The following is an 18,978-nucleotide window of genomic DNA, read 5'->3' as shown; positions in this document are numbered from 1 at the left end:
ACTCAGTGTATTGAAGAAGATGTTCAAGGAGACTAGCAAGAAAGAGAAGCAGGCTGTGGCTGAACTCTGTGGGATCCTCAGGAAGAAACTCATGTCCCTGCACAGAGCTGAAGGGCACAGGAAAGAAGCAAGAGAGCAGGCCAGGAGATGTGCATCCTACATTTCAAACCCATCTGGGTTTACAGGGCAGGTACTAAGAGAGAAATACAGTACCCTCCTCACTTGCTCCAAAGAGGAGATAGGCCATCATCTCCAACACCTGCAGTGATGCTGAAGAATACTACCTCTATAAATACCACAGACCAGGAATTGGAGGCATGGTTGGTGGCAGTTTATAACTCAGGGCTATCAGGAAAATTCTAGGCCTGGATCTATTAGCTTAGAATCCTTCCCAGGATTTTGCTATCTAAATTCCTTTTGACAATAGTGGAGGGTTTTGTCAGTCAGCATCTGTGCTGGTGGCTGAGCCTGCCACACAGCCTGAGTGGCATTGCTCTGTATGGGAGAAGCTTCAACCCGAGGCTCCCCGTGAGCAGCCTAAGTGAGGTCACCCATTACAAGTGAGGTGCTGCAGTATATGTCAAGTGACCCAAAGATCTCCCAGGCTGGAATTGAACTAAGAATGAGAAAATGGAAGACAAAGGATGCAGTGAACAAGTCAGGCAGAATCATACCTGCAGCAGAGAGCTCTTTTGGGTTCAGCAGCTTTCCCTCAACATGTTATGACCAAGGTGAGGGAAAGGACAGATGCCAGTAGCTGCATGAGAAGGTACAAGCACATATTGAGGAGCTGATTGTAACCCAGATGTTAAGTATCAACCATCAGGGAGAAATTGTGACAGGGTGAGCCCTTCCACATAAAGTTCTTAATACAGTCAGTCTATGGCATCCTTCCAAATCCATCTAACCTCTTCAGCTGGTTGATGCACTGGTATGTCCCTTCTGCCTCAGGAAAGGAGCACTGGAGCACATCTTTAGCTGTTGCCCCAAGATACAAGGTGAAGGTCACTACTGCTGGTGGAATGACCAGGTGCTGAAGGCTATTGCTTAGCCAAGTGCTTCTGACCATCAAGGCAAGGAGTGGCATTTGTCAGAACTGGGGTGAAAACCCAGCCCCAGCCAAAGGCAGAGTAGATATCTTTGAAACAGCAAATCACTGGCGGATGAGGATTTATCTGGGGAAGCAATTCAGATTTCCAGAGAACATTAGATAGACCACCCTGAAACCAGACATTGTGCTGGTTTCAGCAAATATCAAATATTTAGTTGACTGTGCCCTGGGAGGAGAGGATGGAGAAAGCCAACAAAACAGAGCCAAGTAAGCAGACTTGGTGGACGCGTGCCACACAAAGGGGTGGAGTATGTGGTGTGAGGATTTGCAGCACAGTCTCTGTGTAAGGCCTACAGTTTTTTGGGCATCACTGGCAGAACAGGAAGCAGAAGACCATCAGAGTCAACACTGAAGCAGGAAAAAAGGCCTGTAGAAGGCTGTGGATCCAAAGGAGTGATTCATGGGCAAATGCTACGACACAAGCTGAAAACCAATCACTCTCAGCTTGGTCACCTGGGAGAGGGTGTTTGATGTTCGAAAGACCCAAAACACCCAGTGACCCAGGTAACATAATTTACAGTTACATTTATGACATTTTAGCTGACGTTTGTGTCACTTATCACTTATAATGTGTCCAAATACATCATATGTATGTAAAAAATAATTAAAATAATATTTTTAAAATATTATATTTAGATTTTATAAATATATGTAAATATACAAATGATATATATAACATTTCACACTCACCCTCTAAGCGGTCTTTTTCCTTCAAGCTTGAGTCCTCTACCAGGGCCTGGGAGCTTGAGAGTCCTGCATAGTATCTTAGCTGTTCCCAATTCTGCACTCTTCTGGAGGAAGATCTTGGATGTTGTTCCTGAGATCTGCTTGAACCATTCTCCTAGTTTGGTGGTCACAGCCCCTAGTGCTTCAATTACCACAGGAACCACAGTTGCCTTCACTCTCCACTTTTTTCTAGCTCAAATTTCAGACCCTGGTATTTCTAGAGCTTTTTGTGTTCCTTGTTCCTGATGTTGCTATAGGGTGGCCATTTCTTCCCTTACAATTGGGTCAGGTCTTCTACCAGAGACCTAAGAGTCTGAGGGTACAGTGCAGTATTTTTTGCTGTTCCTAGGGTTGTGCTCTTCCGGGCTAAGATTGATGTCATTTTTGGGATTTGTTGAAGCCACTCCTGTAGCTTATTGGTCACAGCCCCAAGTGTCCCTGTCACTAGTAGGGATGGGTATCAAGAACCAGAACTAAATTGGTGCCAGTTCCTGACTGGTGTGTACTGAAATATTGATAAGATCCTCGACAAACAGTGCTGCTATCAGTATTTATGTAACGTTAAGGGTTTGAGCTAAATTAGATCAACAGGAGGGGTAGTCTGCTCCCTGTAATGAAAGCATTTGCATGCCTCTGATTGGCTAACCCTAACCTTAACCATTTCAAATACCAAGTGTCTCCACAATTCTTTGTGGTTCCTGTTATTTGAACATCCTCCCATTTGCTTCTAGGCCCTCAATAATATCTAGGATAGGGTCCCAGTTGCTCACTCACTGCCTTTAAACTTGTGGCCCTTTTGGACCCAATGCAGGTAGATGAAGAAATTATAAGAAAGGAGTTAGATTGTGAGGGAAAAGGAAACTTAACCTCATGATGAATGCCCTGGGACAGGGTCTGGGTTTGATCGCACCCATCAGTACTCAGCCAATGAGTGTATGGAATAAAAAGGGAATTCCTTGTTTGTCAATTTTCAGTGCCACTCACAGGTTTGTCTGGTTTTATCTGATGAGTCGTTCATTATGTCAGGAAAAGTTCCAGAGTTGACCTGATCACACAAGGTGCATTCCAGAAAGATTTTACAACAGTTTTCAGTTAGGGCATGGAAGCAACTACTTAAATATATATAGTACTTTTCAGATATTTATATATTCCTCAGCACTGTAAATATGGCTTTTACCAAAAATGTATATAAGTTAATGTGGTAAATTAATTAGATTCAAGATTTGGTTGGCTTGGTTATAATATCTCAGCAGTCTGTGGAAAACACCTGAGGTCTAAAGTTCATTTTGCTGTTTGCTGTTTTGAGATAAGAAAGTGAAAGAAATTACACTGTCCATAAATGCACATAAATGTCCTTAATAATTGTCAGAAAATTAATAAATAAATAAAGAATTAAATAAATGAAATAAATTATAAATATACTCCAGGTTACAATCAAAGGAGTATATAATAGCCCTGAAATATGCCTATGGATATGCATGATTTGCATGCTGGTATTTGATTCCGGGCCTTTCTAATAGTTGTCGGGTCCATGCTGACTCATCCCCTTTTGAGCAATTGAATCCCGTAAATTTGACCAGCATTTAATTCTGATTCGAGAAGGGCTGCAAATCCAGAGCTCAGGGGGTTGTCCCCAGTGAAAAAGAGCACTTTTGAGTTAGCTCAAATTAAGTGAGCCAAGGCACTCAGGAAACAAATAAAGCCACAATATGAGTGAACTAGAGTACATCTGAAGTGGGGGAGTGCACTTGGGGAACATGCTAGACTTGAAGGGGAATCACTTTGTCATTTTTTAAAGATGGGGGCAACTTTTCAGCAAGTTACCATTTGACTTGTTCCCAACTGTCAGTCACTACCATGTTCAGTCATTCACCATCTCTACAGACACACAGTTCTTTACATATATCTAAATCTCTTGAAACACCTTCACATTTTTCTACATTCCATGACACCAGAGAGGCAGGATGTGCTCTAACAATTACTTACTGAAAAAGTCTAAAACAGTATTTTTATTTATATATTTTACTTTATTTTATTTATTTGCAGTGTGGTGCTTAACCTAGCTAGAAGAACTAAAGCTGTTAGAATCCAGTGGTCTAGTTCTCCTCTCTAAAAATAAAAATAAGAAGTAAGAAAAATATTACGTTCTTCTTGAAAAACCTCACAATCTGTATTTGGTTCTTTATATATATATATATATATATATATATATATATATATATATATATATATATATATAAATATATATATATGACATCATATTAAGGAAGTAAGGGAATTGCCCTTGTCTTTTAACCCAGCAAGGAAGCAAGAACAATAGTAAATCAAAACAGACGCATTGTGTTTAAAAAATGTTTCTTCCTGTGAGTACACAAGCACAACTCATTGCAGAGATTAAGCTAGCTACATGATATAAAAGTTACAGAATAAAACTATACTAAAACCGGTGCTTAGTTTAACATGCACTCTGTTTCCAATGGTATCACAGCCAGGTAGGTCTAGTGACGTCACATAAATGCATATTTAGTTGAGTGTCATGGCGCTTTAAAAAGTTATAATGCTGCCACCTTGTGGCAATAGACATCTTACACCAATGTTATGTATATTCGCACATTAGTTGAGATCACAATTACAATATTATCACCATTAGAATGCTCTACAGAATCAAGTGTAATAGATGACACACTCAGATAGTAAAATTATTTCATTCTTCCAGGAATTTCATATTTCATCAATAAAGAATCCCAATTCCCTTTCAGTAATAATGTGTACAATGGGACTCTTCCCCTGCATTAGCTGCTTTGGCAGGTGGGATATAATTGAAAAAATAGCAATTCATTTTTCTAAAAATAAATTTAAATTAAAAGAACACACACACATATCACAAGTGCTCCTTGATTCATGGATTTTTCTGAAATGGCTATGTTGGTATGTGAGTGGGGTCCAAATAAAGAGGTTTGTGGAATAGCTTGCTATATGAACTTCAGTAGAAACATCAGATGCATATCAGACAGCTAGACGGGAAAGAATCAGGTCTGAGCCACAGGCTAGTTTTAGCTGGTATATTTCATTAATGAGTGTGTACTGCTTTGATGTTTTGTCTTACTATCTACTATCTAGCCTATACATCTGTAATGCTTTAAAAAATCAGAAGGCATGGCCTTTATTTTACAAGCAAACATTTGCATCAGACCAAATGTTTTCCCCAATTGATACCCAGGCACACGGAGAAAAAGGAAACCTCAGACTCCAATGCTACACAGTCATAGTAATGCAAACACACCGGGGACCATGCACATCTCCTTTATTAGTATTAACTCTGTTGATGTTGTAATTCAGAAAATTATACCTGGCAAATACAATGAAAACATTTCTTTCTATATTTTAAGCACTTATACTTTACATAATAATGTGGCATAAATATACTTAAAACTAATTAGTGTTACAGTGTTAAAGGGATATTGATTCAAAAAATGAAAGGATGTGCAGCTCATGTACATACAAAATTCAAATCTGCACCACACTCCTACAAGCCTTTTCTTCCTACTTGCATGTTTTTTCAGTTCTGCTGACTTTTTCACTGTATGGTTCAGTATTTTGTGAGCCATTATGGCAGGGTTGGCATTATTAATTTTGGATTTGGTGCAGGGATTTCTAACAAGGGTGTGTCACTTTAGGTGTGTCTGGTGATAATCATCAGCTCTAAAGAATTCTCTGTTCTAACCAGAAACTACTTGGCTGTCTACTTTTTTGTTTTTCTACAATGAAATGGCACAGCCTATTTCCAATGCCAAGCATGCATTAGGAATTATTTTTTCCTGTCTATCTTACTATAAAGCCTGGCTTGATGGATTATGTAAAAAAAAATCCCAAGCTAATTTAGAATTCCCTTTAACTTCTTAACGGACAGAAACATTAAAAACATGCTAAATATTGGTATTTTAATAGTGCTGAAGTTTGAAACAACAGAAAAAAAACATGTTAAAATGTACTTAAAGAATAAAGATACGTATGTCAAATGAAAACCCCAAAACCCTTACACATCTCCATAGTACTAAATATGTATAGGTAAGGGCTTCTGATAATGTAAAAAGGCTTGTGCTTCAGCAACACAAAGCATAAGTCAATCCATTCATACCAAATGCACACAATTCATACAGCATCTTAGGACAGTAAGAGCACTTTTGTGTTATAAGTCTAGTCTAAAAGTTATATATTTGGTAGAATGGGTCAAGATGTAACACAATCTTAGCAGAAGTGAGGTGAAATTAGATAGATAAATGGTATATGGATAGTTAAAATAGACAGGTTTATGTATATTTTTATTCTTTAAAAATCACTAGCTATCCGAAACATTTAACAATTAGAAAACAGTGCATTCTAACAGACATAACCACCATTGGCTGGTCAGGTAAGCATCTATGAATGCTCTATCCAGGCACTTCCAGAGATCTGCACTTCCATGCAAACCTATCTGTAGCTGCTCAGAGATAATCCAGGCTTAGTGATGCAGAAGAGCTTGAAAGTAAAAGCAGTTTGTTAATAATGAAAACCAAAGCATTCATTTTCTTGTGGGCCAAGAGTGAGATGCTCCACTAGAGCAACTACAACAGTCTAGCAGTAACCAGTGTCCACAGAGTTGAAATAAAACCCCAAACAGGAATCACAGAAAAACATATGGCAGTTTTTTGGTATTGTGAAAACACAGAACAGCTTTGAACAGCTATAAGGCATATAATACTGTACATATGTCTACCATGCCCTTAATTAGCAAAGATCTAATCTTGGGCAAACTGTAGAGCTGTGTTGCCAATTCCGGATTGGGGCTTTATATTATATTCTAAATCGGTCAAAATATAAAAGTCTTTGTCAAAATATAAAGATTTTTTAAAAGAGCAATGCTTAAACTGTGTGACATATGATAGGTCTGAGAGGACATTTTTAGGAGGATTGGTAGATGTATTTGGTCTTTTCCAAGCCAGTGAGATAGTCTTCATATCGGCGTAGACAGCAGAAGAGAACCCCACAGCCTATCATGAGGATGGTGGCTCCCCATCCAAAGCCATACGCCCATGTGTAGTCATAGCGGCCTTCAAAGATCAACTCGTTGAACTTCACGGGATAAATGATAAGAGCGATGATCTGGAAGATCACTGAAACCACACAAAAGTTACACGGTCAGGCAAGCAGGCTTAAACAAACAAAAACTATACAACCAAACCCCAAAAACACATCACTCTAGAATGTAAGAGCACCCTAATTGGGCTAAAAAGTATTTAAAACCTGTCTATCTAAACAATAAGCAGCACACAAAGACAAATGTAAAGGGCTCAAAGTATTGTGGTTCAAAGGAAGTTTCTCTATGAAAAAGGTCTGCTTTGACTTGCCTAAAATTCCAGGCGATAAAAATTTGACTTGCATATGGAGACTTAAATGTGGATTCCATTGTCTTTCCTTTCCTACTGAATGACAGCATGATCATAGAGGGTATGATTAAAAATGAAGTAAGTGGGTATTCAATTGGGGTTTCATGCGTTTGTGGTTCTAGCAAAACAGTATGGTTCATGCCACACAGATCAAGTTTTGACCATAATCCACAAAAAAAATAATAATAAAAAAAAAATTTCTCGTTTGGAAATCATCAGCTACCTTAAATAAAGGCTCTGAATCTCTTATGGAGTCAATTTGAATGAATTTGACATTCATTAGAAAGGTCAGACTCAATTTCACCGTTTAACATTTATCACCATTAAAAAAAATTAGCATAGACCTCTGCTTAATTGTGACAAACATGTAGCCAGCTTGCTTCCTTTTTGAGTAATGAAACATTATGAGCGAATAAATAACTTCTGGAAAGCCATAGAAGTTAGGTGGGATTTTATACCAACAAACATTGAAACCAACCATGTAATACCACTATATTAAATTCCGAAGTTACATTTTTTGGAAACAAGACTGTCTTGTGGTTCTCAAGGAATCAGGTAGTGAAACTGCCTTATGTCAAACCTGAATTGAATTTAGACTGATGGACTGAACATGCACTCTATAATGTAAAATATGCCATAGACTCTACCATGTTTTAAGGGCTGATTAAAAAAAAAATTAAATGGTATTTTTTTTTCTTCACTTACTTTCTCTATAGGTATTTCATGTAGAAAACAATACCAGTGAGACTTCGTCAACACTGTACTGAAAGTTTAACGTAGACGTGTGAGTAACTGCCTCGCCTTGCTTGTGCATGTGACAACAATTCATACAGGCATGTGAAAGGAGAGATTTAAAAAAATATATATATATATATATATATTTTTTTTTTGGACGGTTGTATTATAATAATAATAATAATAATAATAAAGCAAACAAGACTCAAGTTGTGTCTGCCAAAAGAGCAAATGGGGGTATGGAAACAGGGCAAACAGCATATTATTTGCCAGGACTGACTCCCATGCCTGTGCATAGACTGGCTTATGGGTGTGGGTGTGTGGTTTGTGTGTGTCAGCAGGAGGGGTGGGTGGTGTCTCTTTCTGCTCTGTGTCCTCACAAGTCACTTAGAAATCCACTCCCAGGTCTCCATGGAAACAGCACAACAAAGCTAAGGGCAGTGCTGCAAGGTGCACAACTCCTATAGTTCACTCAGAAAGAGCTTGAGGCTAGAGCTGACTGTTCAGGCTTGCACAGGTTCACGTAACTGCTGTCACTGTGTGTCGTTAACCTGGGCCAATATGTTGTGAGTTGACTCAGCACAGGGTGGAAAATTAAAACAAAGAAGAGATTCAAGTCTTCTTTGAGTCATTAAAAAAATAAGGGAATAGGCCACAGTTCATTGGTGTTACATAGATCTAGGAAGACTATTTGATATGTCCAATGTGAGCACATACAGACATTAATTTTATTTGATCACAGAGGGTCTTACCAGCGATGAAAAGGAGAAGTCCAATGAAGGGCAAGATGGGAATATTGAGGGTGCAGCAGAGTGCAACACAGGATATGATGAAGGCTACGATGAGGATTATTAGGCCGATGATCATTAGTGCAACAACAACCTGAGCCCATGCTGAGAGGGAGAGAGAAGGAGCTTTTAGCATACCATCAACAATTATGTTTTTACTATGGCTAATGAATCTCTTTTCTCTTGAGAGTTATAAGACTTGGAATGCTTGTACACATCCTTCAAAACAGGAACAGGTTATTTGATAGCTACTCAAGTTTGCTTAGATGGATAAATAAATAATTAATTAACTTGAAATTTCTGTCCAAACAATCAGGTTTGCAACCTAAATTTCACTGAGTGTAACCTTGTGAAAAAACCATTACTCAAAGATAAAACTGCATGCTTGGACAGGACATGATTTTCAAAAAATCTGGCTCTATAATTTAATTGTCACTTCAGTAAGAAGCCTTGATGGCTCAGTATGACTCAAGAAACACACGACAAAAAGGACAGTTTAGTTTTCAGACACTTGCTCCACCCTGTAATTGCATCACTTGACTTTAACTCTATTAATTCGCCTAAAGAGAAATAAACCAACTGATAATTTAAATTAAAACTGATCATTATGATTACACATTACTAAAGCTTTATGAAAAGCCTCAAGCAGTTGTAATATAAAACGGGGCCATCACCCGCACTGAGAGATTAGAATTTGACAAGTCTGTAAGGTGTGCTTAGGTTGGGCTGAGACTGTACTGGCGAAACCCACATGCACTTAACGGCAGGCGGTAAAGGTCAGACAGCAGAAGGGCGTGGCTGTTGTCACTCCAGATAAACTCAAAGAAACTGAAAAGTTTACTTGGAGTGAGCAAAATCAACTACATAACATTACAAGATGCGGAAAGAAATTGAAGGGACGTTGTAAAAATGATAATTAAAACAAATAATTAACAGAATATAAAAACTTAACACAAAGCATAGGGTCTGAAGTATATTTATTTTTGGGCCGATTAGCTGTAGCAATCTGTGAGGTACAGAACAAGAACATAACCAAGTAAAACTTAAGTATGCTATTAGTCTTGAGGATTTGTTTGTTCTGGGAATGCGGTTTAATGACCATCTAAAATGGCTGACTACCTTGGAGAAGGCAGTTACGGATTCACCTGTGTTAGCTACCGGTTTAACAAGTTCTCCTTCACACAGTGAAAAATATGACCTAAAATGTTCAGTAACGCAAACGAGCCTAGCAAATACTGCTATGCAAACTAAGCCCGAAGGACAACATAATTTAAAAGTACGAATGTAGACACTTTGATAGTGCATAGGCTAAGAATGAACATGATTGGGTGTAAAACAGCTCTCGCTCTAAGCTAGCTAACGTGCACCTGGGACGTGAATCCGGATCGTTCCTCGCTCTTCGAACGAATTGTTGTCATGTAGCCTACATGGGACTCGCTCAAGTCTAAGGTTGTATGCATCAACATGTAGGCTACTCATATCGCTTTGTAGAATACATAAAAGCAACACATTAATACTGTTATAACTCTTGACCAACTTACGAAATTCCAAGAGCGACGTGCAGGTCCAATTGTTGTTGCGGCCTCGGCACTGCTCCCACATGCTCGCGTAATGGGACTTGGCATTTTCGTCTTCTACCCATCCAGATTGTGCTGCGATTGCAATTATGTCAAAAATGACGGCAAAGAGCAGAAGAAGAGGTAGGATCCACCTGCATCTTGGATAGGCAATTCCACAACGAAACATGCTTGATATTAGTCGCCTGCTGTAAAGATCGCTCGAAGTCAACAAGTTGCAACTATTGTTCCTGTCCTGTTAAGTCACCCTCTACACTATACAAGTGCTCCACCCAATGTGTAACCTGATCAGGGGAAGTTGATCGTTTTTTGGGAGGTCTTCCACATGAATGTAGGAGGACTGACCTTTACTTTGCTGAATTACGTTTTCAGTCCGTGGTTAGTATTTTAGCAAATTTCCCTAAAATAGATACACTTAAAAGATGGTTGCTCGTCAGCCCCATACGTAAAACAATGATGTGCCAAATGAACGAAGACAGACAGACAAACAAACGTATAGATAGAATGTTATTGATCCTGAAGAAAACAACAGTTATAGACGCAACGATAGACGTATATATATTAGATATGAACTATTCATGTAAATGTATAAATGATAAATAAATAAACAAAGCTTCAGAATTCTGAATTTTATAACGCATAGCCTGTAATACAATTTTAGATGAGATTTAACATTATACTGTACAATGTTACATTTTCTAGACATTCTGAATATGTACTCTATCCACATTCAAAAAATGCCTTTGTACAATTGTTCATGAATGAAAAATACATGGGTAGAAGAAGGTTCAAGAAGAGAAGTCAGCAAGCTATAAGAAATGCAGAAAAGTGGGATGAAGGTACCTGAGGCCTTGCACACTACCAAGCAAAGATTTACAGCTCTGGCTGCCCACCTGAAGAGGTACACAAGAGAAGTAGGAGCCAGGGGAATAAACAGGCTGTTCTCCCACAAGCTATCCAAAGTGTACTCTTGGTGGCAGTGTACAGGCAATGTGTAGAGTACAGATCCACCAAAACTGGAGACTGAATAATACTGAAAAAGTATATGGGAGAAGGAGGCATCGCACAACAACAATGCCCAGTGGTTATTGAACCCGAGAGCCGACCACAGCAACCTCCCTGAACAGAATCATTAACCATCATGCTAACAGATGTCCAAGAAAGAGTCTCAAGCTTGAAGAGCTAGACAGCTCCAGGCCCTAACATGGTCCATGCCTACTCGCTGAAGAAGCTAACTGCACTCTATGGGCACCTGGCAGCACAAGTGAATCAGCTGCTAATTCATGGAACCCACCCTAAATGGTTAACTGAAGGTCGGAGAGTCCTGACCATAAAGGACCCCCAGAAAGGGGCAGTTCCATTCAACTACCATCAGATAATCTGCCTCTGCACAACATGGAAGCTCCTGTTAGGTATCACTGTGCCTAAGATGAGTAGGCACATGGATGAATACATGAGTGGGGACCAGAAAGGCATTGGTATGGACACCAGGAGAGACAAGCACCAGCTACTGGTGGATAAAACAGTCACTTGAGACTGTAAGACCAGACAGACCAACCTGTGAAGCACCTGGATTGACTTCAAGAAAGACTATGATTCAATACCTCACACATGGATTATGGAATGATTGAGGCTGTATAACATCAGTAGGACTCTAAGAGGCTTCATTAAGAAATTAGTGGAGTTGTGGTACCCTTGAACCCAACTTCAGGCCAATAGCACAAATCACCAAGACTGATTACAGATACCAACTACAGAATGGAGCAACCATCAGCCACATCCTCTACATGGATGACTTCAAGCTGTATGCCAGGAGTGAGTGAGACATTGACTAAGTAATCCATCTCACCAGGATATACTACAACAACATCAGAATGTCATTTGGACCAGATAAGTGACATTGCATGGTTACAAGGAGAGGAAGGTAGCTAGAACAGAGGGGATTGTACTGCCAGAAGGTAACATAACAGATGTTGAGAGCAGCTACAAGTGCCTTGGAATCCCACCACCAAATGGGAATCATAAAGAGGCCTCAAGGAAAGCAGCTACAACCAAATAGCTACAAAGAGTGAGGCAGTTCCTGAGAAGTCAGCTGGATGGGTCGAGGCTCAGTAACAACATGACATCAGGAGTAGGTGTACCTCAGCAGAAAGAGAGAATGGATTGTGCAGGTACAAAGGTGTGTAAATTAGGGAACTATAATGTGGAAAGATGGACTTTGGCAGATCTACCTATGGCAGAACAGCTAAAAGGATTGAGCCAGAAGGAAACACAGGCATGAGGGCACCCTGGAACATCAGCACTTCACCGCTGTAAGTCAACAAACTTGAGTAACAAAAGAGAGGTAGAGTGACAGCATCATAACATCCCAGTTTACCATAACTCTCAAAACCCACAGACCCCCAGATCTACACCTTTACCTAAGATAGGAAGTATTTAATAAAATATCTGACTGTACAAATAGCTTTTCAGCCTAGCCTTAAGTATTGAGACTGTGTCTGAGTTTTGAACATTAACAGGAAGGTTATTCCATAGTATGGGAGCTTTACAGGAAAAGGCTTTGCCTCCTGCGGTAGATGCCAACCCTGGTCAGAAGCCAACAACAGGTCATTAACTACTTTAATCAGTGCTATGATGAGGCCTAAACCCTGACTAAAACACTTAATGTATCTGGTTCTGATTCAGGTATGAACTTAGATGCTGAGATGCAGCTTTTTTCTATGATCTTGGAAATAAATGGAAGGTTAGAGATTGGCCTGTAATTTGACATCTGAAATGGGGCGGAATCGAGGAGATTTTTTTGTGGACTGATTACTGCTAATTTGAATGATTTAGATACATAGCCAATGTTCAAGGAGGGGTTTATTAAATTTAGTAAAGGATCACGAAGATTCAAGAAGATGGTTCCAAGTGATGAGTACCTCAGAGAAGAAACCTGAAGATGATGGGAATGAAGAGGAGCAGGAACCATCATGGGAGGATAAACCTCTGCACAGTGTGTACCACTGACAAATAGTGGAAGTGGCTGATATGAAAATTCTAAAGGCTGGACTGAATGACAGCACAGCACAGGGACAAGCTCTAAATACATCAGTAGAGGCTGGGATCTACCACACCAGGCAAGATGCCCAGAGACAAGCTTTTTTTTAAACCCTCTCCAAACCACGTGCTAAATCAGTTGGACTAATTAGTTGGACTAAATCAGCTCGGCCTGCTAAAACACTAAATAAATATTAATGCTAATCATTCCGGCAATTAAAAATTATTTCTCAAGAGCTTGATATAAAATATATTAAAATGCATTTATATATTTACTATTCATATATATATGAATAGTGGAAAAAAAATAAATAAATAAATAAAATATATATATATATATATATATATATATATGAATAGTGAAAAAAAATAAAAATAAAAATATTTATTTATTTGTTTATTTATTTATCTATTTATTTATTTATTATTTTTTGCCGGGGCGGGGGGTTACAGGGTGTGAAACGTCAGGGGAAGTAGGAAAATATAAACTTCCGTCCGCCATGTTGCAGTGAGACAGCGAGTTTTTTTTTTGAGAGAAGTTACGGTTTCAATTTGTTGCAACCATGTATTCTGCGCACTCTTTCGAAGATAATGGAAAGATGAGGGATTATCACTACACTGGACCAGTAGAGCATAAATTTTCCCCGTATGCGTTTAATGGAGGGTAAGAAATTGTTCGAAAATACTGAAATGTTACTGTCAGCCGGCGTTGCTCTCTTCCTCGCAAGCAGCTAACCTTAGGTTGCTAGCTAACACTAGGTTAGTTAGCTACGCAACAGTCACATTGTTTAAATTGTTAATTTTATTTAGTCTGTTAGTTGAGTGAACATAGCAAAGCTAAGACTTAATCACCATATCGTGATGCCTAAACATACAGAGTGAACCAAGTAGACTAACTAGCTACTTGTTACTGAAGGTAAATTGCTAGCTAGCTAGGTTAGCTGACATAGTCTTACTTGCTAGCCATCGGTAGCTAGCCAGTATAGGGATTAATTTTACAATTTTATTTATTACTTCGGTTTTGTTACTCGCTGTTATACGTTTTACATAATTATTTGTCCTAAAATCTGTCTAATAGCTTTTAATTTTACAGTCATCTGAGATGCTTCCTAACTTTATTATTCTAACATATGACCCTCAATATCCACAGTGGAAACTTGCACTATAGCTTGTTAATAGGGTTAGGGTTATTTCATTGCTGCACATAACCTTTATTGCTGGTACTAGTCAAAATATAGCCATCTGTCATTCAGAACTATTTATACTATACAGTAGCAAACTGTTACTGTAACACTAGCTAGTTATGTCTCTTCAGCTCTTGCTATCATATACACATTTGATATTCGCATACTGTTTAAAACTCTGATTGACCTGTATTTGAAAATGGCTCCATTTTTTTTTTTAGCTCTTTTTTATACTCTGGCTTGTTCCTTATTCAGTATATTCTACTGTGTAGAGAGAATATTCTGTGTCTCAGCCAAACCAGATCCCAGTGTATCATTATATTTGGTTTGTTATGTGTGCACTCACCAAGACCGATTCCTTGTATGTTTAACATACTTGTCAAAAAATCAGATGCTATTTCTAATTTGTACAATTTGTTTGACAGAACTGTGCTGGCGGTGGCGGGTGAAGACTTTGCGATTGTAGCTTCAGATACACGCTTAAGTGAGGGCTATTCAATTCACAGCCGTGACTCTCCAAAATGTTATAAACTGTAAGTGACCAGATTATTTATATACTAGCATATCATTGGACATGAGATATAAATATATTTTAAAGCTTTATCTTCATGGTTGCAATAAATACAAGTTTCTTAGAAGATTGAATCTGATCTTTCTGTTCTATTCCCACAGGACAGACAGGACAGTGATTGGCTGCAGTGGATTCCATGGTGACTGTTTGACACTGACCAAAATCATTGATGCAAGGCTGAAGGTAGGGTCAGATTCAACACTCATAGCTATAGCTGGTGATATTTGAATTACCAATCCATGAAAGTGCACTAGAGCTGCACAATATATTGTCTGTTAGTCATTTAGGCTAATAACGGCATTTGCAGTATTGATGTCACTTGTATTAAAATGCAAACGTGTCCTTTAACAAATTAAATTAACAATTAATTAACCAAATGTAGGCTACATGACAACAAAGTCTAAAATGTTTTAAATCATGCCTTGTGACCATCATGGATTATCCTGGAAAGTATTCTGGGGTGTTTTGATGAATGACAGAATTCCCATGAATTAATAAATATAAATGTTTTTTGCTCAAAATGATGTAGGCAAACCTTTAACCAAGATGCAGCAAAAGCCATTAATTTTGCCCGTTGTGAGGTGGAACTTACAAGTTGTTAATCATTTAATATAAAACTAGTAATTTGTTTGTTTGAGGGCGCCTTTTATCACAGACACTTTTAGCATGTTCAGTTTGTTCCAGGAAAAAAAAATCCTTCTTATTCAAAATGTGCATTTAAAATTCTCTGGTTTTCTGGAATGTAATCAAAAAGTGTCTGTCTGGTTTGTGTAAATTGTATTTTGTGTGTAAAGTTACAAATTTATAAAATGTATGCTTCATTCTGTCATTGCTGTCACCTGATTCTGCTTCCTAACAGATGTACAAGCATGCAAACAATAAGACCATGACCAGTGGAGCCATTGCTGCCATGCTATCAACAATTCTCTATGGGAGGCGTTTTTTCCCATATTATGTTTACAACATTATTGGTGGCCTTGATGAGGAAGGTAGGCTTTTAATGGCCATTAATTTTCATCAGGCTTGATTTGTTTTCGTTGTTGGCTTCATATTACTGTTATATGCTACGTAATGTTGCATTCCCCCCTCCAAAATCATAAAAGCAGTCATCCATAAAGGATGGCAATGCAAATCTAAAATTACTAATAATATTTATTTTCAACGTTTTTACAAATTTATTTATTTTTTTTTAAATCTCCCTTTAAGGTCGAGGAGCAGTATATAGTTTTGATCCAGTTGGATCATACCAAAGGGATACTTACAAAGCAGGTGGGTCAGCAAGTGCAATGCTGCAGCCACTGCTTGACAACCAGGTACGTTCACAATTGATTTATCTAGAAAGGCTTAATTAACACAGTGTAATGAAGAAGCTGGATACTTGATCACAGTGCACTATGTACAAATTATTACTCTTAACGGACACAAAGCAGCTTCTCATTAGTCATTTCAAATTTTCTGTTAACTGGGCCTAAGGTAGTTTATTTAAAGTTTAGTTAGTTATACCTTTTATCAACCAGATTGTTTGCAGAAGTATTCCCTCTCGGAATTGCCCACTAAATTTGTCAGAATTCTACTTTGTTTAAATTTGTACTTGAGTGTTTGCTGAAGAAAGCTACAAATTAATGGTCTACGTTAATATATGTGCACTGTCTGGTCAAAAAAGGTCTCTCACACCATTTTGTTGGGCTGCCTTTAGTTTTGATTATGGCACGCATTGGCATCATTTCCACAAGCTTCTGCAATGTCAGCATTTATTTCTGTCCAGAGCTACATTAATGTTTCCCCAAGATCTTGTATTGATGATGGGAGACTTGGACCACTGCGCAAAGTCTTCTCCAGCACGTCTCAAAGGTTCTCAATGGGGTTCAGCTCTGGACTCTGTGGTGGCCAATCCATGTGTGAAAATGATGTCTCATGCTCCCTGAACCACTCTTTCACAGTTTGAGCCTGATGAATCCTGGCATTGTCATCTTGAAATATGCCCGTGCCATCAGGGAAGAAACAATCCATTGATGGAATAACCTGGTCGTTTAGTATATTCAGGTAGTTAGCTGACCTCATTCTTTGGGCACATAACATTGCTGAACTTAGACCTGACCAACTGCAGCAACCCCAGATCATAGCACTGCCCCCACAGGCTTGTACGGTAGGCACTAGGCCTGATGGGCGCATCACTTCAGCCACCTCTCCTCTTACCCTGATGCGCCCATTACTCTGGAACAGGGTAAATCTGGACTCAGACCACCACCTTCTTCTTACATTACTCCAGAGTCCAATCTTTATGCTCCCTAGCAAATTGAAGCCATTTTTGCCGGTTAGCCTCACTGAAAAATGGTTTTCTTAAGGCTACACAGCTGTTTAGTCCCAATCCCTTGAGTTCCCTTCACATTGTGCATGTGGAAATGCTCTTACTTTCACTATTAAACATATCCCTGAGTTCTACTGTTGTTTTGTTGATTTGATTTCACCACACGTTTAAGTGATCGCCGATCACGATCATTCCAGATTTTTTTTTTTCCAACCACATTCCTTCCTCGAAGATGATGTATCCCCACTGTCCTGCCACTTTTTAATAATGTGTTGGACAGTTCTTATCCCGATTTTAGTAGTTTCAGCAATCTCCTTAAATGTTTTCTCTGCTTGATGCATGCCAATAATTTGACCCTTCTGAAACAGATTAACATCTTTTCCATGATTACAGGATGTCTTTCGATATGGTTAACAAATGAGAAGCTACTCACTGCATCACTTAGGGTTAAATAACTTGTTGCCAGCTGAAACATAATCACCCATGCAGTAATTATCCAATGGGAGGCTCTTACCTATTTGCTTTGTTAAATCCAGGTGGTGACCTTTTTTTGGCCAGACAGTGTACATTAGCAGATACAAGATGGACATACTCAAGTTGTCATAAACCTATGTAGCAAAGCAACTTTTACTTGCCACAAAAGTAAATTGCAAAATACCCTAAATAATTTCTGTGTAAGTGATAACTAAAACCATCTCTATTTGTTCTACATTAGTTGTTAATTCTGTAAGATTTACTACGTTTGATGTCAGTAATTAGGACAACACTTGGAAGTTTGCAGTTTCCTTTTTGTTTTTGTTATATAGAATTGTAGTTAAGACAGTTATTCCTGTGTCTTTTTTTCTTCTAGAAAAATACTAATATTAACACTAAACATTCCTTTGATGGGGCTTCATTATCAAAAGTCATGTAAGCTAGCTGTGACGACGTTAGTTATTTTAAATTAAATGTATATCTCCCATATTGATACAAACCATTCATTTTTCTGTTAATTTTCAGATTATTTGTCTTAATCAGGCTATAATTTGTAATAAGGTTCAGCAATTTGTTCAGTAAAAATGCTTATTTAGGTGATGGTTCATGTCTGTGCAATGTATGTCTCTTTATCTGTGATCCAGAATAATTGAGCATATAGAAGAGTAAACTCCTCAAATTGTCTAAAGGTTTAGCATAAAAATGCTTTTATTATGCTTAGATTGGGTTCAAGAACATGGAGAATGTGGAGCAGTTACCCCTAACCCTGGAGAAGGCTGTGCAGCTGGTGAAGGACGTGTTTATATCCGCTGCAGAGAGGGACGTCTATACTGGAGATGCCCTCAAAATCTGCATCATCACAAAGGAGGGCATCCGAGAAGAGATGGTGCCTCTCAGGAAGGACTGAGGACCCTTCTCTACCATGCCAGAACTAGCCTGTTTTTTGTTTGTCAGGAAATAACCATACTTCACTCTGGATTTTTTTTGCTCCTCTGTTCTTTTTATATTGTCTCAATAATTAAAAGAAATACTACAAATA

At 38.5% G+C, this 18,978-nt stretch overlaps 2 protein-coding genes across 3 annotated transcripts; one reads left to right on the top strand and one right to left on the bottom strand.

The window, feature by feature from the left end:
* Positions 1-5,124: 5,124 nt before the first annotated feature.
* Positions 5,125-10,637, bottom strand: perp (p53 apoptosis effector related to pmp22). Its single transcript, XM_027023804.3, has 3 exons — positions 10,328-10,637; positions 8,751-8,891; positions 5,125-6,990 (listed from the first exon to the last, which is right to left on the bottom strand). Exons 1-3 carry the CDS (start codon positions 10,530-10,532, stop codon positions 6,779-6,781), a joined length of 558 nt encoding a protein of 185 aa, XP_026879605.2. The 5' UTR covers positions 10,533-10,637; the 3' UTR covers positions 5,125-6,778.
* A 3,245-nt stretch (positions 10,638-13,882) lies between these two features.
* On the top strand, positions 13,883-18,978 carry psmb1 (proteasome 20S subunit beta 1). Of its 2 annotated transcripts, XM_081725056.1 has the most exons (7): positions 13,883-14,066; positions 15,012-15,119; positions 15,259-15,340; positions 16,017-16,146; positions 16,364-16,470; positions 18,316-18,374; positions 18,661-18,919. In XM_081725056.1, the coding sequence occupies exons 1-7, from the start codon at positions 13,966-13,968 to the stop codon at positions 18,701-18,703; spliced, it is 630 nt and encodes a 209-aa protein (XP_081581182.1). In that variant the 5' UTR covers positions 13,883-13,965; the 3' UTR covers positions 18,704-18,919. The 2 variants fall into 2 exon arrangements, with proteins under 2 accessions (XP_081581182.1, XP_026879636.1); XM_027023835.3 differs by lacking the exon at positions 18,316-18,374 and having other exon boundaries at positions 13,885-14,066; positions 18,661-18,978.

The sequence above is a fragment of the Electrophorus electricus genome, chromosome 12 (genome assembly GCF_041902795.1).
Source record: "Electrophorus electricus isolate QZ-2024a chromosome 12, ASM4190279v1, whole genome shotgun sequence".
NCBI classification, from domain to species: Eukaryota; Metazoa; Chordata; class Actinopteri; order Gymnotiformes; family Gymnotidae; genus Electrophorus; species Electrophorus electricus.
Note: the sequence above shows the minus strand (reverse complement) of the source record. Positions and strands in the feature narration are given on the sequence as shown.

What these genes read in the sequence shown, in the direction of transcription:
- psmb1 (XM_027023835.3), top strand. Translation starts at nt 13,966, where the DNA reads ATGTATTCTGCGCACTCTTTCGAAGATAATGGAAAGATGAGGGATTAT. An exon ending in TCTCCAAAATGTTATAAACT is followed by an intron (nt 15,120 to 15,258) that starts GTAAGTGACCAG and finishes CTATTCCCACAG; the next exon opens with GACAGACAGGACAGTGATTG. An exon ending in AGCCACTGCTTGACAACCAG is followed by an intron (nt 16,471 to 18,660) that starts GTACGTTCACAA and finishes TATTATGCTTAG; the next exon opens with ATTGGGTTCAAGAACATGGA.
- perp (XM_027023804.3), bottom strand. Translation starts at nt 10,532, where the DNA reads ATGTTTCGTTGTGGAATTGCCTATCCAAGATGCAGGTGGATCCTACCT. An exon ending in CACGTCGCTCTTGGAATTTC is followed by an intron (nt 8,892 to 10,327) that starts GTAAGTTGGTCA and finishes TCTCCCTCTCAG; the next exon opens with CATGGGCTCAGGTTGTTGTT. An exon ending in ACTTCTCCTTTTCATCGCTG is followed by an intron (nt 6,991 to 8,750) that starts GTAAGACCCTCT and finishes GTGTGGTTTCAG; the next exon opens with TGATCTTCCAGATCATCGCT.